The 27,933-nt window shown below is 33.7% G+C and overlaps 3 protein-coding genes and 1 long non-coding RNA gene across 6 annotated transcripts in view; 2 read left to right on the forward strand and 2 right to left on the reverse strand.

The window, feature by feature from the left end:
• The first annotated feature begins 3,902 nt into the window (after positions 1 to 3,902).
• crc (bZIP transcription factor crc) lies at positions 3,903 to 10,826 on the forward strand. Of its 2 annotated transcripts, XM_065369708.1 has the most exons (3): positions 3,903 to 4,064; positions 4,435 to 4,728; positions 8,661 to 10,826. In XM_065369708.1, the coding sequence occupies exons 2-3, from the start codon at positions 4,539 to 4,541 to the stop codon at positions 9,725 to 9,727; spliced, it is 1,257 nt and encodes a 418-aa protein (XP_065225780.1). In that variant the 5' UTR covers positions 3,903 to 4,064; positions 4,435 to 4,538; the 3' UTR covers positions 9,728 to 10,826. The 2 variants fall into 2 exon arrangements, with proteins under 2 accessions (XP_065225780.1, XP_065225781.1); XM_065369709.1 differs by lacking the exons at positions 3,903 to 4,064; positions 4,435 to 4,728 and adding an exon at positions 6,005 to 6,142.
• Positions 4,464 to 5,538, reverse strand: LOC135849328 (uncharacterized). The gene is made up of 2 exons (XR_010559519.1): positions 5,354 to 5,538; positions 4,464 to 4,857 (listed from the first exon to the last, which is right to left on the reverse strand). It is a non-coding gene; the product is annotated as an uncharacterized LOC135849328 (long non-coding RNA).
• A 7,382-nt stretch (positions 10,827 to 18,208) lies between the features above and the next one.
• Positions 18,209 to 27,933, forward strand: part of dimm (dimmed) — a 115,032-nt gene continuing 105,307 nt past the window's right edge. Inside the window, exons 1-2 of one of the 2 annotated variants that reach the window (XM_065369623.1) lie at positions 18,209 to 18,501; positions 20,154 to 20,240. The gene's annotated coding sequence lies outside the window, so the exon portion shown is untranslated. Of the gene's footprint in view, positions 18,502 to 20,144; positions 20,241 to 27,933 lie in introns of those variants that run through there. The other variant, XM_065369624.1, reaches the window with a different exon arrangement.
• Positions 19,956 to 27,665, reverse strand: LOC135849263 (uncharacterized). Its single transcript, XM_065369616.1, has 8 exons — positions 27,547 to 27,665; positions 27,293 to 27,463; positions 26,766 to 26,990; positions 25,592 to 25,744; positions 25,235 to 25,368; positions 24,875 to 25,057; positions 24,241 to 24,397; positions 19,956 to 21,421 (listed from the first exon to the last, which is right to left on the reverse strand). The coding sequence occupies exons 2-8, from the start codon at positions 27,369 to 27,371 to the stop codon at positions 20,250 to 20,252; spliced, it is 2,103 nt and encodes a 700-aa protein (XP_065225688.1). The 5' UTR covers positions 27,372 to 27,463; positions 27,547 to 27,665; the 3' UTR covers positions 19,956 to 20,249.

Consider the following 27,933-nt stretch of genomic DNA (forward strand, 5'->3'; position numbering starts at 1 on the left):
TGGTACTTTTTGTAAGTACCTACTCGTATAGGTTTAAATTGGAAAAAATTACATTATTATTTTTTTAAAAATGAAAAAAGGGCGGATAAAAATTTAAAACTTATAATTTAATTTTATCAAGAAATTGAATTATTTCCAAACGTAACAAAATTTGAATTATAATTATGTAGGGCCCTATGAATCAATCAAAATAAAAAATTTAGGTATTCATTTTTTTTTATAGTCTATTATTCAGTTACGTACTTGTTATTTACTCATTTATATTATTACTTAATTAGTATTTTCGTAATGAAATAAATTTGTAATGTCTTGAATGGCGGGGTTCCATTGTCTTTATATCAATAAATTTTTACATTGAAATTTTTAAATTTTTTCAAATATGTTTTGTTATTTAATTTTTTCAGATTTTTTTTATTTTCTTGGATGAATATTCCTCAAGTGGGTGGGCGGGGGCAGGAATTCTTTGGATCGGTACTTTTTGTAAGTATACCTACATATAGGTTTAAAAACAACGCCATTGTACGTGAACTAACTGAACTAAGAATGGTAAAAAATCAGAATATTATTCAAGAATTTTTGTTTCGAACAAGACGAACTACGACGACTTTGAGTGAAATTTTGGAAATAGTTAGCCTAGATCAAAAATTGTTCATAAAATGAAAATTGAATTAAAATAGGGGTAATTTGACATTTAATTTTTGTCAAGAACTCGCTATTCATTCATCCAATTAATTGGTCACGATAATTCATAATGATAACCGGATAATCTACAATGATGCAATAAATTGAAAATATATTGTAATTGAATGTAATTCTCAGGGATGGAAGAGCCGTGAATTCAGGGCTCCCGCTCTTGGCTCTGGCTCAGCTCCCTGCAAGTTTCAGCTCTGGCTCGCTCTTGGCTCTTTGCTCTTTTTCTTCACATGAGCTCTTTGGCTCCTTGCTCGCTCCTCAATTCTTTCTGACTCCGCTCTTTGACTCTCGGCTCCCTCTTCCAATTTCTTGGCTCCTACTCCAGCTCCAGCTCTGGCTCTTGGCTCTTTAAATTCGAGTTCAAAATTTGTGAAAAACGATGAAAAAAATGAAAATACACTGCATTTATTTTCATTTCATTTCTCAATGAGGAAACAAACGTAGAAATTCTTCATTTTCTTCACAAATGTGAGTGTTAAAACTGTTAAAAGTTGAATTTTTGATAAAATTGTGCGCATTTTAAAACTTTTTTCTCTACTTTTAGGGAGCCAAAGAGCCTGAAAAATTTTGTGGGCTCCCACTCGGCTCTGGCTCTTTCCAGGTTAAAGACTCCTTATGATGATAGCTCTCTTGAGTAAAATAAGGAGCTCTTTTGCAAGAGAGCTCTTGAAGTTTTTCTGCACTTTCATTTATTTGGCTCTTGGCTCTGGCTCTAGCTCCTCAAAAAATCCGGCTCTTTCAGACTCTGGCTCCGGCTCGCTCCCGGCTCTTCCATCCCTGGTAATTCTTATGAATTTGAAGAAAAATTCGAAGGCGAACGAAGTAGTTCTTTAAAAATTTCCTACCATTCGAATTTTCACATTTAAATTGCTATCTTTCTGACAAAATCATATCAAAATAATCTATCTGCCTCGTAAAAAATTTACCACGTGTAAATTTTTACGCATTTAAGGTGAACAATCAAAAAGTAGGTGGTAATTGGTAAATAAAATACTACTACAAATCCACTTTGACTATATAATACTGGACTGCTAGCACCTACCTAAATTACACGTGAATTTGATAACGTCGCGTTGCCAACATGTATAACGTTATTCCGGTTTATAAGGCTCTGTTCGCACCCTCTCTTACCGCACTTCAGTGGAATCACCCAAGTGAGCGTAAACAACTAGGGCGAATTCCACTGAAGTGCGGTGAGAGAGGATGCGAACAGAGCCTTATAGAACGGACATGTTGGACCCGTCCAATACCACCTATAGTAAAAGGCCTGAGCGCTGTTTTGTGACGTCATCACTAATAGACAGTATGTACTCCGATAACACTATAGAAATGAATGAAATATTAATGCACTAGAACGAAATAAATACCGAGAACATTTTATTTTGCGTTTTGAATCACATTCTGATACTTAATAATCAATTTGAGATCAAGAGGGAATGATTTGAATGGAAAAATAAGTAAATATAAGCTCATAATCAACACTGTTTTTATCATTAACGATGAGAACTACACTCGTTTATGATCTAATTTCTAAAAGAATATCAAGAAAAACTCTGGAGGATGACAGCTGACAATGAGGAATATAGCAAAGAAGTACAACACATACAAATTATTGTAAATATTACCGAATATACGCGAACATAATCTCCAACTCAAAGACTAAGGTATATAAAACGATCACCAAACATTGCATACATGACGGAGATTTCTCTCGAAATTCTTTGCAAACATTGTATTTAAGCCTGTTGAAATCCATCCTATGTCGACTGCTACATAAGCAGCAACTAGCAACCAGCAACTGGCAACTTGGCAACCAAATCAAAAAATTTTGATTTGGTTGCTAGTTCCAGCCAATAACCGAGCAACTTCTTATCATTTTCGTTCCACTGACGCGAAACGAAGTTGCTAAGTTGCCGAGTTGCCGCTTATGTAGCAGTGCACTAAGTATTTTGGAATTTAAAGCTGCTTCAATTGGTTTGAGATACTGATGATTTCTTGTTTAATATCCATTATCCATCATAGCATAGCAGCTTTAGCATGGCTGGTCTAAGAAGTAGATTTGAAAATTAAACTGTATTGTAGATTTTTCTCCAACTTGATGTGATTGCATTGTTCACTAACTACTTATTTCATTACAACATCATTCCGGTACAACACACTAGTACACATTAATTTTCATTTTAATCTACAGTTTACATCACTATTCATTCAAATTACACAACACAAACGAGTCGCAAAAAATTCATTTTTGTACACAAATCAAATAAACCAACACCATCTGTAATTGAAAACATCAGTACCACATTACTAGAACACATTTTATGACAAATATTAATTGAATTTCATAATTTAAATAACTTTTTTAACGAAAGTTTTACTCAATTTCACGAATTCGCCATTTAAACATACGTTAAAATTCAAATGGTAAACACAATCGAGTCATCTACTTGTGGTGACGTCAGAGCTGATAAGGATTCAGCGCTCAGGCCTTTTACTATAGGTGGTATTGACCCGTCACGTTCATCACTGCTAGCAGTCCAGTATTATCTTTGACTATATAATACTGGACTGCTAGCACCTACCTAAATTACACGTGAATTTGATAACGTCGCGTTGCCAACATGTATAACGTTATTCCGGTTTATAAGGCTCTGTTCGCACCCTCTCTTACCGCACTTCAGTGGAATCACCCAAGTGAGCGTAAACAACTAGGGCGAATTCCACTGAAGTGCGGTGAGAGAGGATGCGAACAGAGCCTTATAGAACGGACATGTTGGACTCGTCACGTTCATCACTGCTAGCAGTCCAGTATTATATAGTCAAAGAGTATTATATAGTCAAAGCAAATCCAGGTGCCATGACAGCATGACTAATCTTTACCCTCCTGCCCCTACTGTCAGTCCCCCTACCATGTTTCCGAAAAGTACCTTTTACACAAGGCAAATAGGTTCAAGTTTTTTTCGATGTGATTAGCCTACTTAATTTAATTTATGTTTTTTTTTGTAAAATAAAACGTAAAATTAAAATAATTTACCAATTTTAATTTTAATTAAAAGTTTTAAAAATTAAAAATATATTAAATTCTACTTTAATTTATGTTAGAAAATGAAAACAGAAATAACCAATTCGCTTCCACGTCTGCAGCGTTTGCAGGAAACACAATAGATTTTCTTGTAAACGCTCCCTCGAAGGTAGAAAGTTCATTGTGTAACTTGGTGTAATCTTCATTCGTACGTTCTACAAAAACATGGTCAAGATTTATTAAGAGTTTTTAATTATTTTCCTGTGTTTGTGATCGTGAAAAATGACAGTTTAAAGCCTTAAACGGCCTACGCCGCCCGCGGCAAGAGCAAAATCTTTATCATGATGGGGTAAGCGATTAATTACTGATTTATTTAGTTATCTAGAATATTTTTGAAGTGTCCTGTACTCCACCATTGACTGCTGTAAAAGTCAATGTTTACGTCAAACAAATCGCTGTTGAAACGTCAATTTCATTATCTAAACATGTCTACGTATACTAATTCTATCGTACATTGTAATATTTCTTCGTGACACTCGAATCCTGATCTGCGAGATGTATAATATGTAAGTGTGTCACACATCTTTCTGCTTCCTGTTCCCACGTTCCTAGAATTTTTTCCATCATAATGGTGGCCCGTTATAGATATCGTAATGCGTTCTACGTGGCATCTATCGCTACTTTCCACCATATTCATTGTATTTTGTTTGATATTTCAGAGCCATAATGGCGTTTTCAAACGACTCAGTCGCTCAGTCGACTATATCAAAGCATCAGCAATTGGATTCTTTTGGATTTAATCATTTATCGAAGAAGAATAAGAATGGAAGATTTAATGATGGAGTGGCCACCGGCGAATTCTTCGCTGGAGCCTTTGCGGCCGTTGTCGCCTAATGTATTCGATCAAGATGACATAGCAGATCTAGGTCTCAGTGTAGGAAATGGAAGAAAATTATCGCGCAGCGAAATAGCAGGAAAACTATTGGATCATCTCGATGAACTAAATAGCGAAGGTATATTACCTTTTTTTAAAATCGTCGTATCATTTTGTAGGTATTTTATTAGCAGAATCGCACTGAATGTAAACAAGTAGGCGTCTGTAGGCCTATTCCAGATATTGCATCATCTTATGGAGAGTTGACCTAGAAACAACATAACGCGGTTTAGTAATAATAAACAAACGAAGGTGGTATTCGTGTCTCAAACATGGGTCGAAATCGTTTTTAAAAAGTCATCATTTTGAATAAGGAACTTGGTTAGGGTTTGATTTGTGTTCGTTTTTTTTTATCGATATTTTTTATTGAACCGGGAACAATTTGAATATGATTATTTAAATTATTCGTTGAACATTTATTTTCTGGTATGTAACATTACTGTTTTGATGATATGAGCTAATGTAAATATGCTTAGAAATGAGCTAATTATTGGCCTTTTTATTGTCAAGGTAAATGTACAGCCATTAAGTAAATGAGATCATCGTTTAAATTGTATAACATTTCGCAGGTTTTTGTTACAAGTCATTAGAACGTTGATCGATTTTTTTCAATTTTGGTGTATTTCTGAATTTTGATCAAAAATTTCAATATTACTGACGAGTGTACGAAATTTGATGAAAAATGTAAAATGATCTTGGCTTACTTGATCTCGCCCATTTTGTGAAAAGTTTATTTTTTTGAGAGGGTTTTTATCCATAATACGTACATTTAAAATTGAACCCTCGAACTCGATTAGCAGCTTACGATCATATCTTCAATTCGGTGCAATGCGAAAAAAAAAACGTTGCAAAAGAAATCGCATTAAATGCTGTCAATCGAATAGATAAAATTTCTGGCCGTCGATGTAAGCAAAATAATTAAGTTATCGATTATGGAAAGAGATACGATATTGAAGTTGGAAATTTACTGTAAATAATTTTTTTTAATCTGCGTGTGTATCAAAGTCATTGGAAGATTACCTTTGACCTTTTCTTTATATTCACGATAAAGTTATGGTTGTTTTTACTAGTTTGGAAGATGCTATTCGAGTTCATACATCCGTTTGATTCTCACGTTGATTCGATCTCGCGTTTTCAAAGTTTTCTTTCTCTTCTCAACGAGAGAAAAAATAAAGACAGTTTTCGAAACCTGTTCAATTTTTCTTGGTGATAATTTCGGTCAAACGGGCAATCTGTTCTAAATGTTTTGTGTCAATGTGCTATTGTTGTCCATATAGTATGAAGTTCGATTATCATATAACCTGGATTCGTGATATCATTGTAAACTCTCAGAAATTAGTAAAAAGAAGGTGAATTTTATTCCAAATTCGACTTAATTCGCCGCCAAAAAATTTTTTCGTATTTTTTATAAAGTTTTTTATTTATTGAAATTTGTTAAATTTAACTTTACTAAAGCATGTCTTTCTACTACCACCGACACTATTGGGCTATAAGTGAGTATTTTAGCGGTTTTTTTCTTTATCGTATGGCAACAATGGTGACGTGTGAAATGTTAATATTTAGTTGAGCAGCGAAACGCAACGTTAATTAAATATCATCAGTTCAAAGGTCGTCAATCTATTCAATAAAATTATCATACGAATCGTTGTATAGCAATTTAGGAAACGTCTATCTCTACCAAGTATATACTCGAATACAGTGTTGTATCTCGATGATAAAAATTATTCAGTTACTGAAACGACTAAAAAATTTTCGTTCGCGAAATATCAATTCCCAATCGTTATAAATTATCGACTGTAAGAAAAAATTAATCAAAATGGGTTATAAATTACACTCGAACGTGGCTATTTTGCTAATGAATCAGAAAAAAAGATATCGTTATCTGTTCAACTATTCGCAGGATATTTAACAAGATAGCTTATTATATCGAAGTTTCAACTTTCAACCAGGGTTACCACCTTTTTTGAACGATGCTAAATCTTTTCGTGATTTTTTATAGGGTATTCTGGTTGACAAATTTTCTGTATCGGATTACACCACCTCGTGTAAATTATTATATTCGCACGTTTCATTGTACGACTTCATAATTTTATTTAATGCCTTGTTGAATTTTTGCATCTTAATTACTTTGCTGATGAATGGTATTTATTGTAGATGAACTGAGAACTGACCAAATTCTACACCTAAACTATTGATGAAATTTTTCGCATACAATATTTCAACTTGGGTTATCGTACATGTAATTTGAGGTTATCGTCAATTCGGTGGTAATTTTTTTATGAGTTTCGGTTTCATCCAAGATAGGTATTAATTGAACGATTAAACTGGTCAAAATTTGTTCCCAATTTTTCTTCTTTTGCATCGAAGATTCACGTGTTGAGTTGAGGTGTTGTTACTGTTGTCTTCGTTTTAAATTTGTAAACAATCCATATCATAATGCTTTTTTAATTGTTATTGGTTTTAAAAAAGATGTGACTTGAGAGGGGAAAAAATGATAAATTTTTCAAAAAAGAATATCCACGTGTAGGGTATTTTATTCTATCTGTAAAGCTTAGCATTGTGTTGTACCTTCTTTCTTTCTTTTTTTTTTTTGTGAAAATAATGTCAATGCATTGTAATAAGCTTACGATTATTTGATTCGTTGACGACGACGTATTCGATACGCCTTGTGTGAATTTTGATACTCGTATGTGTAGAGGAAGGTCTTTGTTATCTCGATTCGAAAAATATAAATTGTACTTACGAGTGTATAGCCTAGTTATCTAATTGATAGTAAGGTAGAGGTACGAATCGAGCTATGTTTCGACGTAAAAAATGCCATTGAAGCATCGCTAAAAAAAAAAAAAATGAAGTGGTACCATAAAAATAATGAAAGTATCGAGTTAGATAGCACACATTGATACAACATCAATTGTAATTAATACGAAGTAATTTTTACAGGAATTTAGTCTGGTTTGAAAATACACATATTTCCGGTTCATCTTATTGGCTGATGTAAAAATTAACATATCTAGGACGAGGGTATTACTCGTATTATGTATTATCATTTATCAATTTCGCACTGCCGCCAGCGATAAAAGTTAAATAGGGTAATTACACGTACGTCTTTATTTTCTCATGCCTAATTGGAATATGACTCCTTGGTGGGAGACGATTGCATATTTTGCAAATATTGGAAGGGAAGGAGTATTTTGACGATTTGAAATTTGATAATTTATTTTAATGTCGTTCATGTTTCCACTTGGGTTTTTTTGCCGAATGAACTGTAGCATCTTTCATGTACAGAAATGTCTGGTGATTTGTGTAAAATGTAGGAATGAATTACGCAGTTGCGTAATAGAAATTGACGATGCGAGCAGAGTAAATAAGAAAAGAGATAATTAACACGATGAAAAACTACTCTGTGATATGTTTAATAGTACATGTAATGCGATGGCGATGTAGACAAAAGTTGAAGATTGAGATAATTTTTCAACGATGGGCTTTTCCGCTGCTCGCCGATTAGACTGCGTTTTATGTGTACTCGACATCAGAAAAGATAACAGAAAGCTTCCGTTTGGATTATCACGTTGTTCATTGGATTTGCTGAAAAAAAAACACGTGTTTGTGTCAGGTATCGTGTGCAATTGGCAAAATGAAATTTTTGTTGTGAAAAAGTTTCATCCAGTTGGTAGTTTTCAATGATTCTATTCTCTGACAGTACTTTTACTTTTCGTCATCGTTTCAGTTTTCTAAAAATATTGATTTCGTGTTACGAATTCATCAAAATTTTGAAGAACAAAGATTTCACTAAGTAAATTATAGACTAGTTTTTGGAGGGGAAGAGGGAGTGTAATCTAATCTCGTAAGCAAGTTATGTTTTTCCATTCAATAAACAGATAGAATAAAAGAAGATGACACTTCATTGCGGTTCTGCTGTTTCTGGCTATGTACTAGTTATTATTTTATGTTTGAAATATTTTAATTTTAAATTACAGCTCGACTAATATTTTCGTTTTCTTCTGTTTACAGAATCAGAACCATTCGATTGGTTTGCGACAGAGAAATCTATCGATTTGCCATTTTTCGACAACGTACCATCCCCGCAACAGTACTACAACCCGCAGAAATTGCAAAATAATGTGCAGAGATTCCACAACTACGCGTTCCAGGCTGCGAACGAGATTAAAAATGAACCGGAAATGCCGAACGGCGAATTCAGTTACGATGGAGCGTTGACCGGATTGAGAGGACCGCCGCTAACGTTAACATCCGCAGCGGCACCTTCTCCGCAACATCTGTTCGTGTACACGTCTCCGGTGCACACGCAGTCTTCGGTGGCGCAGCCGACCACATCGGTGGCTCCGGGTCCGATATCACCGATGACCAGCGTGCCACTTCCATCGATGACGACGATACCGATGCCTCTGCCGAGTCCGGTGTCGCCGGTATCTCCGGTACCGAGCATCGAATCGGCTTGGGTAAAAGCGGAAACCCTTACTCCGCCCGACAGTCCTAAAGATGACGAAATTCTGAAATTATTGCAAGAGATCGAAACCGACGAAATCGGGCAGTTGGCGATGGCGCGCAAAATACTGCAGGAAATCGAGCCGGACGAGTTAGAGCAGTTGGTGATGACCAGGGTGGATGACATGACGTCCACGTACTCGGAGAAATCATGTTCGATGGACGATTTCTCAGATTGCGGCGGAGCGTCAAGTCCGAGTCAGGGTTCGGATAGCGGCTTAGACGATCCGGAATGGTCGCCGCCTCGTAGAATGAAATCGGTCAGCGGATACAGCTCGGCGGCCAGCTCTAGCACGGCTAGTGGTACCACATCTAGTAGGCGGAAGTCTAAACCGTACTCGAGACCGCCTCCCGAAGATCGTAAGATAAGGAAAAAAGAACAGAATAAGAATGCGGCCACGAGATACAGGATGAAAAAGAAAGCCGAAGTCGAAGAAGTCCGCAACGAAGAGAAACAACTAGAAGATAGGAATAAGGAGTTGAAGGACAAGTTGGAGGATATTAATCGCGAAGTGAAATACCTGAAATCTCTGATGCGCGATGTGTACCGCAAGAAAGGGTTGATTAAGTAAGAATTTCCGAATACCGGGTTCGCCGTTCTCATTTTTTCGCTTCCATTATTTTAAAAATTGAAAAAAAATTACTCATTTGGATTTTTCATTTTTTTTTTCGGGTTTGGTACGATCAGTATTGTTAATTGGCACCTAACTATTTTTTTTTCATTTTATCGCCTTCAACTGAAGTAATGGTAATTTTGTTTCTGCTATTTTACGTTCTAAGATAATTGGTATTTTTAGAGTTGTTATGTATTAAGTTTGTTAGCGATGGTCTTGATGATTTTATTTTTTTCCTGCTACATGCTGCGGTAGTAAGCTTTTAATCATGTTTATTTTTCGGTTGATTTTTTAAACTTAAGATCCAAAATCGTACAACAGAATATCATTTAGAATGATGGTGATCCGATTAAACCGCAGTATTTTTTTTGCTAAACTAAAATAAGTACTCGAGTATTTCGAAAAGATGGTAAAAAACATCACTACACTGTACCTATCTGTACGTCTGACGACATAGGCCAGTCCAAAAGAGTCGAATTGCTACTGCTTTTCGAGATGCTCCCATCTTTTTCCATCTAATTGGTAGAAGAACGAAATTAATTAAGTACATCAGTTTCACGTCCATTTTTCCGATTTTTAAAGATACAGGAGTTGGTAAATTTTGTTGGGATTAATTTTTGATTTATCAACGTTGTTTTATCGCATAACGATACCAAAGGACTGTTTATTTTCTAGTTAAATACGATGATGGATTTTTAAATTGGAATTTTAACCTTTTTTTTTCGCTGCTTTTTTTTTTGTTCATTTATTTGAAAACTGGAGTTGATAGCGCTGAATTATTTACACGAGTTGATTTAATATCAGTCCATCTTGGATCGATGGAATCGAATTTATGACGCTCTTTTCACAGAGCTGAAGATTAAGATACGTGGATCCGAACGAATGATGTTAGATCGACCATTCAAACGTGAAGACTATTCGCTGAGGTTATTTAGAATTTGGTAGTTAGGATATTATAAGCTGAGAAGATTATTGCGTAAGATTATACAAGTATAACGTTTTTTAATGATTTCTTTTTATCGCTTTATTCTACAAATAAAAAACTATCCTAGATCGATGTGTGGATTTTTTGTTGTTGGAATATCTGTACTTACCTTACAATTGAAAATATTCATACTCAATTCGTGCAATTAAAACGAATGGTGTTCGAGTATCGATGAATGTTCTTATTTTCATAATGCATAATTATGTGCAACGTAGAAAGTTTTGACTCATATTATACGACGAGCTGATTGAAATGTTATGAGAATGATGAAAAAACGCTTTCATGAAACAATGCTTATCAAAATTGATGACTTGGCAAATATTCAAAACTCGTGCTTTCATTTTTTCTTTTCTTCCCTTCTTGAAAAAAAAATGAAAAAGATGGCATTTGCTTAATTACATTTATTTACTCACACTTTACAGTACCTAGGTAATGCAATTAAAAAATTAATTAATGCATCGAAGATTCTCGATTTTTATCATTTATGGTACGTACTATGCATGTTGGTATATTAGTGTTGATTCAATAGAAAAATTTATAATTACTTCAATAAAGGTAAATTGAAATAGTAGGGCTATTCCTTCCAAGATAAATCAAAGGAAATGTACTTGGGTGTAATAATGTAGCATGATATCATTTACAGCAAATTGTATCTGTGTATAACATACCTAGTTGATTAATTCTGTGATATTATTACCTCCGTATCAAAGTTTGCATTACCTATGTTATTAAATGCAACATTCGCGAGCGATATTCTACACTCATCCAGAAAAGTAAACGCTTAGCCGCTTAGGTACCTATAGATAGCAATAAATGTTGCTTCAGAATTTTTAGGTGTTGAGGTCCTTGACTACCCACATTTTAATATGCAGTTTGTTTTTATTATTTCATTAAAATGAAAGGTTAGAGGGCTAGGAAAGATGATATTGCAAGAAACGGATGCATATTGCATAATACCTACCTACCTAAACTGATAAACTCGGCAAAATCATTATGTAGGTTAAGATTTCGGTTTTGAGAGGGAAGGCGAATGCCCTGGTTCGGTCTCTATGATCTTAAAGCTTGGAAACTGTGGTTATCAGTGTGGTCCTTCAGTCCTGATCAAATAATCTGATAAAAAGCTCTGTAACTACAGGTAAAGAAACAAAAGTAGAATGATGTAACGATATTTAAAAATTTCATTTATGGTCAAGGCATATAACTTTCAAAGGTTTTAAAAATTCCCTAGAGAAATCTGTGAAAGTTTAAGTTAACGTGACGTTGCTCAAAAATTGAATTTTTTTCGCCAACGACCACGCTTTTGAATGCAGCACAACAGAGCAGGAAACGTTACTGATGTGTGTATGTATGTAATGTACCTATGTGTTTTAATATTATTCTGTATATAAATGTGATATGGACGAATGAAAAGTTTGATTAGATTTATAAAGGTAGAAGGGAGATTTCCACGCGAATAAATCTTCAAAAATTTAAACGACTGCTACATATGTAGGTTAGGTATAAGGTACCTACCTAACAAGGTTCTTTGATCTTCCTTACACGTTTCTCTCGTCTGCTACAAACACTAGTACCTACAGCTTAATGATATATCTTGGAGTAATACTTTGTTTTGCTGTTTATAAAACTGGGTAAAAATTATTTTCTAGACTAGAAACGAGCTTCGTATACGTGAACTCGAGCTTTGGTTCGTTGTTCGTTTATTGAAATTCTCTGCTGAGTATAAGATTCTGATACTTATTCAACTTATTCCAAAATTAAAAGGTGTCTAAGTGTGAGGACAAGGAGACGGGAAACGAGAAACTGCGAACGCGTTGGGTGCTTTTTAAATTATTACATTTCCGTTCATCTGTGTCGAGTCGTGTTTTAAAAAAAAATATCTACCACTGACATGTTGTTTCAAAATCTTTCAAAATACGATAAATTTTCATTCCGCGCGTCTTTTTATAAACACATATAAAACACTCGCTTCAACGATATTATTAAATAGAATTCAACGATGAAAAATGAAAATTCGTCGCTATACTGTGTTAGGAGAACTTGGCCTGTATGAATGTAGGGCATTGTTTTCTTGGCATTCTCGACGTGGTCTGCAGGGTTCTAGGAGGAAGTAAAATTATAGAACTTACAAAATATTAGGTAGGTACACCTCTTTCAATTTTGCAAATTGATTTTGCAATTGCAAGCTAAAATGTTTAAACTTTTCCATTCATTTTTTTCTTTGAGGCAATTAAGTAATATTCTATGTAAATTGAATCGGTCATCTTTGAAGTTAAACCAAATACCTAAATCATGATTTGATTTAGAAAATTATCATCTGAATTTCATTCATACCTAATAGATTTCATTTCATTCAATATTTTGAAAAATTTTTACTCAAATTTTATTGAAAAATTAAATATTTATTTATGTTTTGTATGCTTAAAAATAATCATAAATTTAAAAAAAAAATTGAAAAATGTAAAATGAGCATGAAAACATTTTTTTAAAATGAATTTTTACATGTCTTGAAAGGTGAGAAATTGCATTCAATATTACCTATTCAATTGAAAGAAATCGAAAATCTTGAATACGTTGAAGATTTATGAATTGCCAATTGAATGATGCATTTTTTATTTAATTCATCACGAACCATCTGTAATATTCAAGTAAGTGCACCTACCTGTAATTTTGAAAATTTATTATTTTCCTTGTTTTTTGAAATTCGTCTTGAAAGGAACTGCCATAATTAATTTTCTGAAAAAGAAACCCCCAAAGGAAGAGACGAAAAAAAATTATTCTCGACAACACGTAACACGTGTCATTAAACAAACAAAAATGTCGTCGAGGAAATTTACACAAATCGTTTCAAATTTCATATAATTTTCTCGCATAAACGTTAACTAGTAAACAATTAGCAAAAGCCGGCTTAAAACATGTTTCGAAAGTGTAATCCGTTGAACATTATAATTTGAAACATTCAACGGTATAGTTGCAGAAACGTATATATTTTGAAAATAGCGATATTCTTGAAAACGACAACATAGAAGAGAGGCATAGCCATGCCTATGTCTGTCTATACCGTACGTCATTAATCTGCGTATTAGGCCGCGAATAGAAAATCGCACGTTTTTACATCAATGAAAGGTCTCCGGCTCGGCTCGGCTAGTTCAAATTATAAGCACGTTTGAAATTTTCAATAATTATATCAAAGTTTTATTCTAAATCACGTTATAGTTTAAAAAAGAAAAAATTGATAAATACGCAAACGTTAAGGCTTGTTAGAAAAGTTGACAGTTTGATCCTATGTTTTGGGGGAAAACAGGTCATGAATTATTCAATTTATGAAGGGCCAACAGTTGACAAGATTTTACAACATTTTAATCCCACTAAAAATACGGACACAAACAAAGCCAGTCGGCGCAGATTATCTTGCAACATATTGTTGTCAAACTGTAAGCTTTTCGTGGATTCTAAATCGAATTCAAAACTTAATAGTTGTAACAAATACGATCTTGTGTATGATGACTTTGAACGAAACATTTCCTATGTATTTCTTATTTAATGTGGTACGTTACCGTGCAGATTATCGGAGCTGGAAGTTTTGCAAACGTGATGTACTTATAGGAAGAACTTATAAATTTAGCTTTGGGCTTTATTTTCAGGCTAGGTACCTACCTACTGACTATGAGTGCTGAGTCATCTACCAAAATGTAGACTTTATTAGGACTGAAATACGTATACTATACTTACTTCATTTTGTGGCAAAAAATGTGCCTTCGTTGTACTGTAGGTGTAAGCAGATTAAATTGGTAGGTAATACTTACACTCCTACAGACGCTTTAATCGTCGCAGCAACTTAATAAAAATATGTGAACTGAAATTAAATTAGGAGTAGGCTGTAAAATGCTACGCTGAAAATTTCTTTCATTCACTTTATCTGGCTGACTAAAAAAGCAAAGTAAAAAAATTATGATGGAGAAGCTTGCAAATAAATTTAAAAAACAATCAAATAAATTATTTTCTTTTGAAAAAAAAGTTGAAAAAATAAAATTGTAAAATTAATTGAACCCTCATCATGTAGGATTCCACTGCATGTGCAGAATCTTCAGATCCACCACTACTCATTCACATATGTATTTAAAATCATGAAAAACTAAAAAAGAATCTACTATTTTCACAAAATTAAATTAAAATAGGTAGGTATTCAAAAGTCGAAACGTGCTCTACAAGTCAAGTAATCCTATCTCGATGGACATACATTATGAAAACAACGCGTATGCAATACTGTTGTTAAAAATCATCGCAGAGAATATCATTGCACAATAAAACAATACGTTTTCACTCATTCGAATGAAACATATTAAAAGGGTTTAATAATTACAGATGCTCGCTGAATAGAAAATTTTTCAAATTTTCATTTCTTCACTTTTTACATTATCTACTTAATGTTCCATTTTATTAATATCAAGTGGAGCGTTATTATTAAAGTGGAATAATGGGAAGTTATAAAACTTATTTATGGTTGGTGTCGTATAAACGTCATGGCGAGGTATGGGGTACCGGGATCGAAAGAAATGAGGTGTGAAAAAGGTAGCATAGCTTCGCAACCGTAGGCGTTATTTGTCGCATAATAACTGTTGGTTTATCAAAACACGATCTATTTCACCGCGACACGACGCATGACCAAGGTGTTAGACGCGTCCTCTTGGCTTTTCATGGGCCTTTTAAAAGTCGCTTTGAATAACTGAATACCTTCATCTGATTTATGCTCTCAATTTCTGACGATTATTAATCGCGAGCCTGGTTCACATTACTCAACAATGAACATTGAATTTGTACCTACAATATTTTAGTTTAGTTTCCACTTTCAGCGCGAAGATGATTTGAAGCTCTCGTCATCGTTTCTCGGGGCCTGAAATTCGCCAAAATGCTCCATTTATTTTAAGTGCATTAAAAATATAAGGCTACAGTTTTCGCACAGACTATATAATAAAGGCGTTTAAAAACGAGATAAGTAATTGTTGACGTAAAAAATGAATATATTTTCAGATGTTACAAATTTTCTTAAATAAATGTTTAACAGTGACAGAGATAAAATATTTTTAGAGATAATATTTAAATTATTTTCGTCTGATGATAGGAACAAGCTTATAAAATTTATATGCCTGCAAGAGAAGATGAATTTTTTTATAAAATACGAGACGTTAAAAAATTATTTTTGTCTCTAAATCAACACTATGGAATTCCTTCGCCAAAATCGATCGTCTCTTTTAAAACTGTGTGGAAAGTTTTCTTATGTATATTTGATATAAACTCAGTTATAGCTCGCGTGATTCTTTAAAAGCTACATCAATTTATCTTAAAAAAAAAAAAAAAAAAAAAAATGTTTTATCTGAGTAAAAAGATGCACTAGCGTTACCCACTTACTTGATGCAAAAAATTATACAGTGTCTAATGTCTGATTTTATCGAATAGATAATTTAAATTACCTACTTATAGGTACCTATACTTGATAAATTTACTTGAACCAAAATTGTAAACATAAGTGTAGGTACGCTTGCATCCTACTCTCAAACCAAAATTGAACATTTTTTTCTCTTCAATCAATTGTTCTACGGCGCATAAATACCGGATACGATCTTTATTACCACAACATTTCTATAGTTTTAAATTTCCTCAAGCAATAAAAGTTTTGCCAAGTTCAACTGATTTGAGAGAGAAAAAAATGTTCAAAAACTCAATTAATTTGAAAGTTTTGAAAAAAGTAAGCAAGTCATTAAAAATTATCTTCAAAGGAAAATACGAAAACAAATATTCGGGATAAGTTTTCCTGTTTCTAGATTAATTATCGAGAAGTATAATACCGAAAGAGTAAAATATCTCGACTGCGTTAAAAATGAAAATTTCCTTCGCCGGGAAACAACGCATACTTACCCCTTACGAATTTACTTGTATAATTTGCCATTTTTAATACAAATCTTCGTATTCTTATCGTACCAGTCCCCTCGAAAAAAAAAGAAGAAGACTCGTGACTAAAAGTAATTAGACAATTTATGAATAAAACGTGAGTAATGTTATTCGAATATTTAACTGCCCACGTAACATAGCGAACATTTTTTTTCGAAATAGTAGTATGTCATTGTTGTTCATCTTGGAATGAAATTTCAATTGAAAAAAAAAATTATACTCGTAGGTACCTTTTTTAATGCAATATTGATCGATTACTTTTAGATTGAATGGAAAAACTAAAGTTGAAAAGAAAAACACAGCCGTAGCCGTAGCCTAGTATAGTGACGCAAATCATACAAAATGAGTTTGATCAATTAAGCTTCCAAACGACGTCGGATATTAATACTTTTTTTCCTTATTTTAATGAAACTAGTGTTTAAAAAAAAGCGTTCGACTGGAAGCATAAATTCGGTGCTCAATATATTCACTATTCGGATGAGATTACCTAATCAAATTTCTATCTTGGGTTCAAGTTTACTAGTTTACATACCTACTTATTAGACTCATGTAGGAAAAAATGAGAAACCTACTCATGTAGGTATTTTAACTAAGTTCACATTACACTTACTTAAATGAGAACTTTTATTTTTTTCATTTTATTTTTTTTTAGCACAAATATTTTTTATTCTTGCTAAACAACTTGTAGGTAATGAACTTCTCAATTTTATTTGGAATTGGTGAGTTTTGAAACATAATAAATAGATACCTAGATACATAGGTAGGTGGATACTTTTTAGATTTGACGTTTAACAAAGTCACAAAACGTTTAAAAACTTGATTTAAAACCGAAAAAATATCATCGTTTCGATGATTTCCTATGTTTAAAAATTTTTTGTTGTATGTAGGTAAGATTTTTTTTTACAACTTTACGAGTACTATTTCAGACTTTTACAAAGTTTTTTTTTTTTTTCATTTATATCTATACCTTATCTTAAACTTGTTCAATAACCTTGCCTAAGTCTTCTAAAGCCAACTTCACTAACTATCATTGTCTGTTATTGCTTTTTTCCGTTCAATAGTTCAATCATTTCGTAGCTTTGAACAATTTCCGAGTACATAATTGATACTTCACAAAATGTTGAATTTTTGGGTTGAATTAGGTCTATTTCAAAAACACATGCACCTGAGAAAAAAAATAATATAGAAATAGTAATAATAGGTAATGTTTGGCATTTTTTTTTTTTTTTTTTTTTTTTTTTAGAATAAAATTAACATCGATTTTTTATTAAAAGGTCGATGATAATTAATAACAAAAACAGTAAACAAAACAACTTGATTTTAAACGAAAAATTCATTTTGGAAAAAAATTCCATCCATTTTTTTTGGATTGGAATTTGGAAACTCCCAACTGGAATGACTGGAAACATATCAGTGACGTCAGTGTCATGTTATTAATAATGACCAATCAGGTAACAGATTGATAACAATGTTTACAAATTACATGTCTGTAAGCAAAGCAAACGTGTTGCTTGCTCCTTGCTCCAGCAAGATTGATGAAAAATTGGCAAAGAAAAGAAATTAGAAAACAGTGAAGACTTGACGAATTTTGAAAATTATTATTTAACAAAATCATCGTATCCTCATCCTATGAAATGTAGTTCGGGTTGTGAAGTTTACTGTTCGCAGTGTTCGCGCTAATCTTATCATTTCCAGATCCAGTTTCATCAAGGTACAATGAAGCCAATAAAACCAATCATTTGTAGAGATTTTCCCATTTCAATTATCAACAGATTCCGGAACCGGAACCCATTTTAAATGAGTAAGACCAATTTTGCAATTTTCTGATTCTATTCATGTACTTCGTTTAATTTATCATGTTTACTGGTCAAGATTGGTATTCAACAATCTCATCTGATTGAAGATCTAAGTGAAGATAAACGATGGATAATAATTATTAGGTGGTTAAATCGCTTCGAAGCATATCCAATATAAATATTCTTCCTATTGATGAAAAGAATATTGTGAATGGCTGTAGTTATATCTGTTTGATGATGATAGGTAATTGATAACGTGAGTAATGTGTGCTCGCAGTCATCACCAATTAGGACAGCTACAAGAAAATATTCCGCTATTCGAATTAACTCTTGACAGTTGACACCAAGATTCTTCTGTAAGATATTTCATTGTCTTTAACATTAACATTACACATGACAAAATTCTCAGACTTGATATCGAGAACTGATACATCACATCGATTCAATTTCCTTAACCGTGACCGGCAGGCGGCAACTTTCCAGACTGAGACTATCAGAGTTTCGGACGAAAAAATTTAATCTCGAAGTACTTCGAAATCGAACCTACATGCTGCATAAAACTCACCACCAGAACCATAAAGCACGTGCAATATTTTAACTTCTACATCTCCGGGTGATTTTTCTTCTCTGCGAAATATGAGGTTGGCACGATACACGTTGAAAGGAACGCATTCTAATGCTCGACAATAGTTTTGAGCGCTACGATACCAAAAACGTCGGTGACTCTCTAATCCCTGGAGAGGGCCCAAGACAAATTTCACGCTTTCTATTTTTTTTTCGCCGTAGCATTTCAACAAAATTAAAATACACGATGTCAGTATTTTCGGTAACTATGTCACGTTTTATGAATAGAATTTTTTAAATTTTGTAAACGACGTATGCATCAAAATATGTAAATTTACTCGAAGTTTTAATCCTATACGTTAGCCTGCGTACAAGTTTTATTTGTTTTTGCAGATTTTTTTCCCTCCTGTTAGGCTATATTATTGTTGTGTTGTATCGTTTCATATATAGACAGGTCTGAAAATTTATTATTGAGAAGAAAAACGCATAAAACATACAGTCTACCAAGCTATTGTACTAAAGAAAGCAGAACTGTCAATTTGTTGAACGTAGGTCTAGGTACCCGTGCATCTTTGTCACTTTTTTTTAGCGTATTCAAAACGGAAAATAGATATCAAAATAAACATCTTTTCTTTTGTGTGTTTGAAATAATCGATATGAGGTATTATCTTTCTGTCGCAAATAAGATATAAAAACCGAACTTGTTTTTTTATTTTTCTTGCATCACAGATGCATCTTTATTTTTTTCAAAAATGAAATACATTGTAGGAGAACTGGGTATCTGGGGAAAATTGAATGCCTCAAAATTTCATAAAATATCTGCCTATGTAGGTACTAGGTAGTAGGTACTATTTTGCTGTGTCAAGTTTCCCCCGTATTAATTTTCTGATAAGTAGGTAATCATTTTTTTTTTTTTTTTGTGAATCTGGTTGTGTTTTCACCAAATTTGAGACAGATCAGATCTAATTTTTAGCATAACTCAATTGGAAAAAATGTTGGACTTGGTAGATTCTTCACGCCGAATCCTCATAATGAACTAGATATAATGATTTGTTTTTAATTCAATTTATTTTGTTTTGTTTGCTTTAAACAGGAACACTCTTAATGAAAATGAAAAGTTGATAATTATGGACTTGATTGGTTATTTGGAGGAAAATTTCACGTTCACTACTAGTCTTGGGTAAGTTCGCTACTTATTTGATTGTGAAGTCTCAGTCTTGCAGTTCTCAGAACTTGTTTTTTTGCCATTTTTATCGGTAGTGTAATTTATAGTACAGATTTTCTTCAATAATGAAACATTTTTGGTACCGCTGATGGTGATGTTACCATTTTTGAAAATATCACTTTTTCCCAAATCAAGAATTTGGCTATTTTTGAAAATGTCGCTATTTCCCAAACTACTACCTTTAATAGAATCACTGTTTTTCAAAATGCCAAACGCTTCTTGCAATTGCTGTTGAAATTCATCATTTGAAGAATCCTCCCCGTTTGCTACTGTCGTTGTTGACGTTCTTATTGTTGTTTTTGATGTTACTGGAGCTGCCGTTGTGGTAGGTTTGGGCGTTGTTGTGGTTCTTGTCGTTGTTGTTGTCGGAGCTGCCGTTGTGGTTGGTTTGGGTAGCTTGCTGACAATAGTTTCCATGGATGTTTTTAGATCAGATCTAACTTTCGGATAATTCTTGTATTTCAAAACTGGTTCGATAAGGTTTAACAATCTGGTTCCAACAACTGTGTTTGTATTACCTTTTTTTTCTAATTCATTGTACATAGCTTGAAACATTGATATAAGCTCGTGTATACCCCAGAATCCTTTACGTCCCCGAGCAGTTATATCTTCAATGCTTACAGTAGCCCAAAGACTGCTTATCACCTTTTCCATAACTTGATGAAAACACGAATAACATTTGTCGATAAATTCAGTACAGAGTTTTTGTATGTCTGTCACAGTATCGTCTTGAAATGCTTTTGTCAATTTTTCTACAGCTATTGTCTCCATCGTATCCCTCAACGTGTTGAATAACGACTGCGCCTGGATTTTCAAAGCTCGAGTGGTGTTTTCCTGGTTGATAATTTCTTTTTCCACACGTTCGCTGAGGTCGTATAATTTGATCACATCTTCTTGCCCGGTTGCTTTCATTTTTTTGTAAGAAGCTTCTAAACCTAAAAATGCTGTTTTGAATGGCTGCTGTTCAAGTTCTTTGCGTACTGACGTAATCCAGTCAACGTGGTCAGCTATGTCGGTGAATGCTGCAATGCCAGTCAGTGAAGGCTGTTTTAAGCTAACGATACCTCGAAGGTAATAAATATCATTTTTTTTGAACAAGAGACCGCCACCACTATCGCCTTGACGTACACCGGGGCCTGAAAGAAGAGATTTGAAGTTTTAGTTAACTTATACAGTCTTACATTTGGCTGTATTTGTCCTGGTGCTCCATCTCCCTTCCTTCATCACCCTACAATATGTCTTAAATATTCTATACCTAAAACCTAATGTAATACCTGGGTAGGTTCTGCTTATAAGGGAGGTATCCCAATTCGCACAAAACATTTTAGGCGCCGAAGTAAATTTTTCGACTTTTGGCGAATATTTGAAAATCAAATTTGGGTTAAAAATGAGGAAAAACCAAAATTTTATGAAACTGACCTAGGAAGCAGAAATTTAGGATGTGTCCTATTTTAGACCCACCAAATCTATTGGAAATCGTTTCGAGTCATTTTGAGCAGTTCTGGAGTCTCCAGCAGATTCTTAAAACTTGAAATCTCCATAAAAATTTGAAAATCCAAAATTCACTCTGATAAGTACACATTGATTTCAACCAGCTAAGTCGAGTGAAGGTGATTTCAAATCTTTTTTGGAGCCTTCCGCGATTTTTTTTTGCAAATCCCAGTTTTTTAAAATACGCCATTTGACCCTTTTTATAGTAATCTTCCGAAACTCGAATTTCCTAAAAGGCGGTTGATGCTCCAAACCGACTTGAAACTTCATTCAGTCGACTCGAAATGTCAAAAATAGGGTATAAACTGAATTTCAGCTTTTTACGCGAAACGCTGAGGAAACAGTGAATTTTTGAAATTTTCAATTATGAAGTTTCTGGACAAAAACACGATTTTAAAACACACTGATTTTGGAAAAGTAGTGTGTTATCAGTAAATTTGGTCACCCACAAGCATCAATTTCAAGTGTGCTAAAATGGAATTCCCATGAAGTTACTATATCTATGGAGACTCCAAAACGACTTGGAACCACATTCAGTTGACTCATCGTGTTGAAATTGAGGTAATGAAATTCGATTTGGCGGGTCAAAAATATGGCTTATCCACGACCCTCTTCATTTAACAGGCCGGAACCGCGAAATCTGGCAACAATGTTATCAGGTCCAAGTCACGCGAAAGATAACATGCGTTTAAATGGGCCTGATACTATTTTAAACAGTTTTTCGTTAAAAAACATTTTTGACATTGATTTTTTGAAAATTTTGTTGCATAAGATCGAAAGAGAATAACATTTGCAATCGAATGGTGTACTCATTGTTGAATTTTAGTCAATTTACTATTAATCAACTCGGAATTTGTGTAAAATGATTGTTGGGTGTCCTCTTATTATCACTAATTGCACCGAATATTTTCATTTAAATTATATAAAACTATATATCATTGGAAAGAGGATAAAAAACGCTACATTTTGAACATTACGAGTTTCAAGTAATCTGTCATAGTTTTGAGAAAATCTTCAATTGAAAATTTGAATTCAATTATTTCAAATACTGTAACAACTAACTCAACACTCATAGCACTCAAAAGGTAGCATTTTTTATGCTCTTTCCAACGATATACAGATTTGTATAATTTACATGAAAATAATTGCTACAATCATTGATAATAGAGGACCTTCAATAATTGCTGTACACATTTTCCCTACTTATAAGCTTACTTACGAAGTGAAATTCAATAGTATATATACGAGGGTCGGTCCAGAAGTGGCGCCTGCTTTGCCATCAGTTGGCAACACTGCGTCCAAATGGATCAAAATTTGGAGGGATTGTAGATTTTGAGTGTGGGAACACACTAGAACAAACAGAAACGTGATATCTCATCGCGTTCGCGAATTGTGAGTCTGTAAAGATGGTGCTGCCGATTGAGACAGGAGGTGGTATTTTTCTTAGCAAAATAATACGTTTTTTATGAGCGAAAAGGTTAAAATCATTAAAAATTTATCGAGAATTGTGTCCTGAACACAGTAAGAAGTGTATCGATGAGTCTAGGTTTCGTTGTTGGGCGAAAAGTTTCAAAGAAGGTCGCGCGAATGTTGCTGACAAACCGCGTAGTGGCCGAATGCGCAAGAGCGTTACCGACGAACACGTTGAACTAGTCAAACAGCAAATCGAAGCAGATTGACGCTATACACATTGAACAAATTGTGTATTCGTGCGGTTGACTCATCGATACACTTCTAAAGTTCTAACTGTGTTCAGGACACAATTCTCGATAAATTTTTAATGATTTTAACCCTTTCGCTCATAAAAAGCTTATTATTTTGCTAAGAAAAATACCACCTCCTGTCTTAACCCGCAGCACCATCTTTACAGACTCACAGATCGCGAACGCAATAAGATATCGAGTTTCTGTTTGTTCCAGTGTGTTCCCACACTCAAAATCTACAATCCTTCCAAATTTTGAGTCATTTGAACGCAGTGTTGCCAACTGATGGCAAAACAGGTGCCACTTCTGGACCGACCCTCGTACCATTCGATAGAATAATTAATTTTCTTTCGACCATGCTAAAGAAAATTTCAGTAAAATGTACCCCATAAAAAGAAATTAACGAAAAACTTCAAAAATGTACATTTCGCCATAACAACAATGCGTTTTCTGGGCCTGATAATCGTAAAAATGCGGCGTTGCCGTTAGCAGCGGTTCCGGCCTGTTAAAAGAAGAGGGTCGTGGCTTATCTCAAATTTCAGCTTTTTAGGACAATTTGATGAAATTTTGATTTTTTTTCCTAATTTTTTTATGCAGATTATTTGGTGTTTACCAAAAATTGTAAAATACACTTTAGCACCTGGAATTATGGCTGACCAAATACATATAATTTTTCAGCTTTGTCCGGCTCAATTTTTTTCCACGAGTTGAGATACCTCCCTTGTCAGTGATTATAAAATATGAGTCGGTAGTCAACTTACCTGTCTCAGAACCAGCGCAAAATTTATCATTTGTTATGTATGGTTTGAAATCATTTGGAACTATGTTAACGCAACGGCTACGACTGATGAATGGCAGATCAGTGGCCATAAGTTTTTCAGTATATTCGTCCTTATCATCTAATCCCCATCCTACCACCTGAAATTCACAAAAATCGGTTAGTAGAATAAATCCAACAGCAGGGATGGACATTGGACAGTCAGTTTTTGGAAGAGTCGAACTCTTTTTAAAAAAACTCTCGAGTTCAAATCAGAGTTGCACTATTTTTTAAAAAGAGTCTGAAGGAGTCAGTGAGTTCTACTCTTTTACTGAAAGAGTTCAAAAACCCGTTTGAGAATAATTCTCGGCGTTTTTTTAGATCCAAAAACAGTTACAAAAGGGTTTGAACTCATTTTTAAGAAGAGTTCAACTCTTGACCCTTTTTGAAAAGAGTTGAGTTTAGAATAGAAAGCTAAAAAATTCATATTGAGAGCAAAGTTTCAAAAAATTTGATAATGGTCTTCTGATCATTTTAATATTTTGAAGAGAAGAACTACATAAAGTCCCAAATTTAACAAAAAAAAATAAAATAAAAAATAGGAAATTTAAAAAAAAACACTTGGGTTAGGTACCTACTTTTCCCAGTGCATTTTCTACAAGATATTCGCCATCTTTTATAGCTCTATCATCGATACAAGCCGGTATAACTGCTTGGCCAGCATTGATTTTCTCATTCAGTATCAGAAGCACTATGTCAGATCCAAAATTGGTAATGTATCCAAAAAACTTTTTATTTGGATTCATACGGATGTCTACTATCTGAAAAAATTATTCAAAATCAAAACGGTGAGTGATTGAAGCGATATTTGTGCTATGTAGAAAGTATGAGCTAAGTGCTCAACTGTCTTTTGATCAGCAAGCCAAGCGCAGGTAAAAAGATAGGTATGTAAGTAATTACAAAAAAAAAAAGCTTGGGAAAGCTGTACTTGATTGTACCTTGTAAACTTTCTGGTTTTTATTATCCACTTTTGCGTAAGTTCTTGTGAATTTGCTTACAACAATCTCGTAATTGTCAATATCAGGAGTAAGGTTATTATCAATTGTTGTATCATTATAAAAGCAATGAGCAGCTGAAAAAATTGCAAGGTCAAGTATTCTTATCAGTGTTCAGAGCTAGCTTTTATTTTCTCTAGTGAGATTACTGGCGGTTTTAAGGTATTTGTTTATATTTTGAACATTTATTTATCTTAATGTAGACACCTTTTCGAAATCCAAGTACCATTTATAGGTACAAATTTATCATTTCTCTACACAAATCTTCATACCTAGGTATCGAATTATCCTTCAACTAACCTGATATTACTAATTGAGGAGCTACGATAGTGCCACTGCAAATCAAAATCTTCTCTTTGTTGTAAATGGCTACGTGCCATGGATAATCCTCAATGCTTACAATATGTCCACCAACAATTAAAGGTTGAGGTCTTCTGTATGGTTGTCCACATTCTAAGAAAATAGAATGCCACAAAAGGGATCACTATAAAATTATAATATACAGAATCGAACCCTAAGAATCATACCATATTATCAGAGATCAACACTAATTGAGGAGTTTGGAATCAAAACTCACTTTTGCCACCAAAAATCGATATGCGTTTTTTTGCGTATTCGGATACTTCTTCAATTTCTCTATCACCCTACAGAATCCATTTTTCCAAATTCGGCCCCAGTTCTTCACAATTTCGTGTTAAGAAGTGCCCTTGGAATCAAAACTGTATTTTCAAGGTCGCATGGCAGTCTACAAAGCCAAAATAATTCAATTGCAACTTCGGAAGCATTTTCTGATAGTGAAAATAGCGAAAATGGTAGTTTTAAATTTGGAAGTTATGCAACTGAGCAGGTAAAAAATTGGATGTATTGAGCGCTCAAAACTTTTAAAGCTCTCTGGAGGCGGAACAAAACACTGTACAGAAAAATGAGGTCGAGGAAAATTGTAGAGAATTAAATTTCCAATCGACTTAATGACGTTAGTTTTTTTCTAGGGTGCTTAGTTTTCGATATATTTGCAAAAGAAAGTATAATTTTTGGAAAAATTCAGCGCCCAAAACTTTTAAAGCTCTCTGGAGGCGGAACGAAGCATTCTACAGAAAAATTAATTTAAGGAAATTTGTAGAGAATTAAATTTCCAATCGACTAAATGTCGTTAGTTTTTTTCTAGGAGGCTTATTTTTCGATATACATATTTGCAAAAGAAAGTAAAATTACCCCACCTTGGAATCAAAACTCACTTTTGCCAAACTTGATAGCCATACCGCAACGATATGGCAACTTGAAAAAAAAAATTGTCTCATGGAATCCTATTTAGTAGTCTTACTCAAGAGCTCGACACACTTTGCGGCGTTTTTTTCATCAACGCACTAGTCGAAATCAGTTATTGTCGATTTTCTCGAAACTTTGTCCGATGGCAAAAGTGAGTTTTGATTCCAAGCTCCTCAATTGCATTTGAATATCAATGAATATTTATTACCAGGAACGCAAGAAGTTAGTGAGTAATCCCATTTTCCATCGTCTTTGCATCTAACCGTTGTACGTGCTGCAGATGAACTGTAATACGAGTGTATATGCGACTTCTTACATGTTGCTCTGACCGTGGTACCTGAGAGTAACAATGAGTCTTCGTCACATGGAATGTTTTTCTGTCTGTAGGAACATAGCAGATCGACATTCACAGCGTTCAATTTGTCACATATTTCTGAAAAAAATGAAAAAATCGATTTACTTAGTTAAAAAAAATTAATTCGTTTTTTATTAAAAAAGAAAAAAACCTTAGAATTAGGCAGGTCCAGATGCATATTTTTGAAAATTATCCAACATTTTTGTCATTACGACATTCTTGATAGATTGAGCTTTTGATTAACATTGATCATTTAAATTTTGAAAAAAGAATAAATTGGAGCGATGAAAGTAAGGGCATAAGCCCTATAGTCACAAAATGTACCTAGGTTTTCTTTGTACAGTATAGTAAAATAGGTACTGTGGTACATAGATACTTACTGGACTCGTATAGATTAAAGTTCAATATGAGTAACAAATAAACACACCAATTAATTATAAATCCGATTGTATTGGTCATTTTAACTTCGAAAATATCACCACATATGACGAGTCATTTTGAACTTGGATAACAGAAAATATTACATAACAAAAACTGAAATTTTCAAAGATCTAAAACATTTATAATTCATTAAAATTACAATAATACATATTCGCGAAACCGTCTGGATGGCCTAATGTTTTCGAATACATACCTACATATTGAAAATAGGTAATGATAAAAAACCCAATAGGATTAACGTATTCGCATGTGTGTCGGACATACGAGCATGATTTTTTTTGGTTAAATCTTTCAATGTTGCTTGAACCAACCTGTTTTTCAACATCGTGTGGGTATTTGCCAACTGTGTATTTTTTACCTGAACGAAAACCCAAAGAGAACGGAATTATTCGATTAGCCTCGAGGTGATTTTTTTGTGAAAAAATTTTTAATTTATATTAGGTGGTCAATGAATGAGATGAAAAAATACCTCGCATCGATAAATATGAGTTTTACAGTTCTCCTATAACGAAATTATTTCGTATCAAGGTCATTCCTTGTTTAGGTTTTAATATTTGAGTAAATTATAGAATTTTTTGAA

Source organism: Planococcus citri, chromosome 5 (genome assembly GCF_950023065.1).
Source record: "Planococcus citri chromosome 5, ihPlaCitr1.1, whole genome shotgun sequence".
Classification (NCBI taxonomy): domain Eukaryota; kingdom Metazoa; phylum Arthropoda; class Insecta; order Hemiptera; family Pseudococcidae; genus Planococcus; species Planococcus citri.

Excerpts from the sequence above, each read along its gene's own strand:
- crc (XM_065369708.1), top strand. The coding sequence starts at position 4,539 with ATGGAAGATTTAATGATGGAGTGGCCACCGGCGAATTCTTCGCTGGAG. Across the intron at positions 4,729-8,660 it reads CGATGAACTAAATAGCGAAG|AATCAGAACCATTCGATTGG; the intron begins GTATATTACCTT and ends TTCTGTTTACAG.
- LOC135849263 (XM_065369616.1), bottom strand. The coding sequence starts at position 27,371 with ATGACCAATACAATCGGATTTATAATTAATTGGTGTGTTTATTTGTTA. Across the intron at positions 25,745-26,765 it reads ACTAACTTCTTGCGTTCCTG|AATGTGGACAACCATACAGA; the intron begins GTAATAAATATT and ends CTATTTTCTTAG. Across the intron at positions 25,058-25,234 it reads AAAACCAGAAAGTTTACAAG|ATAGTAGACATCCGTATGAA; the intron begins GTACAATCAAGT and ends TAATTTTTTCAG.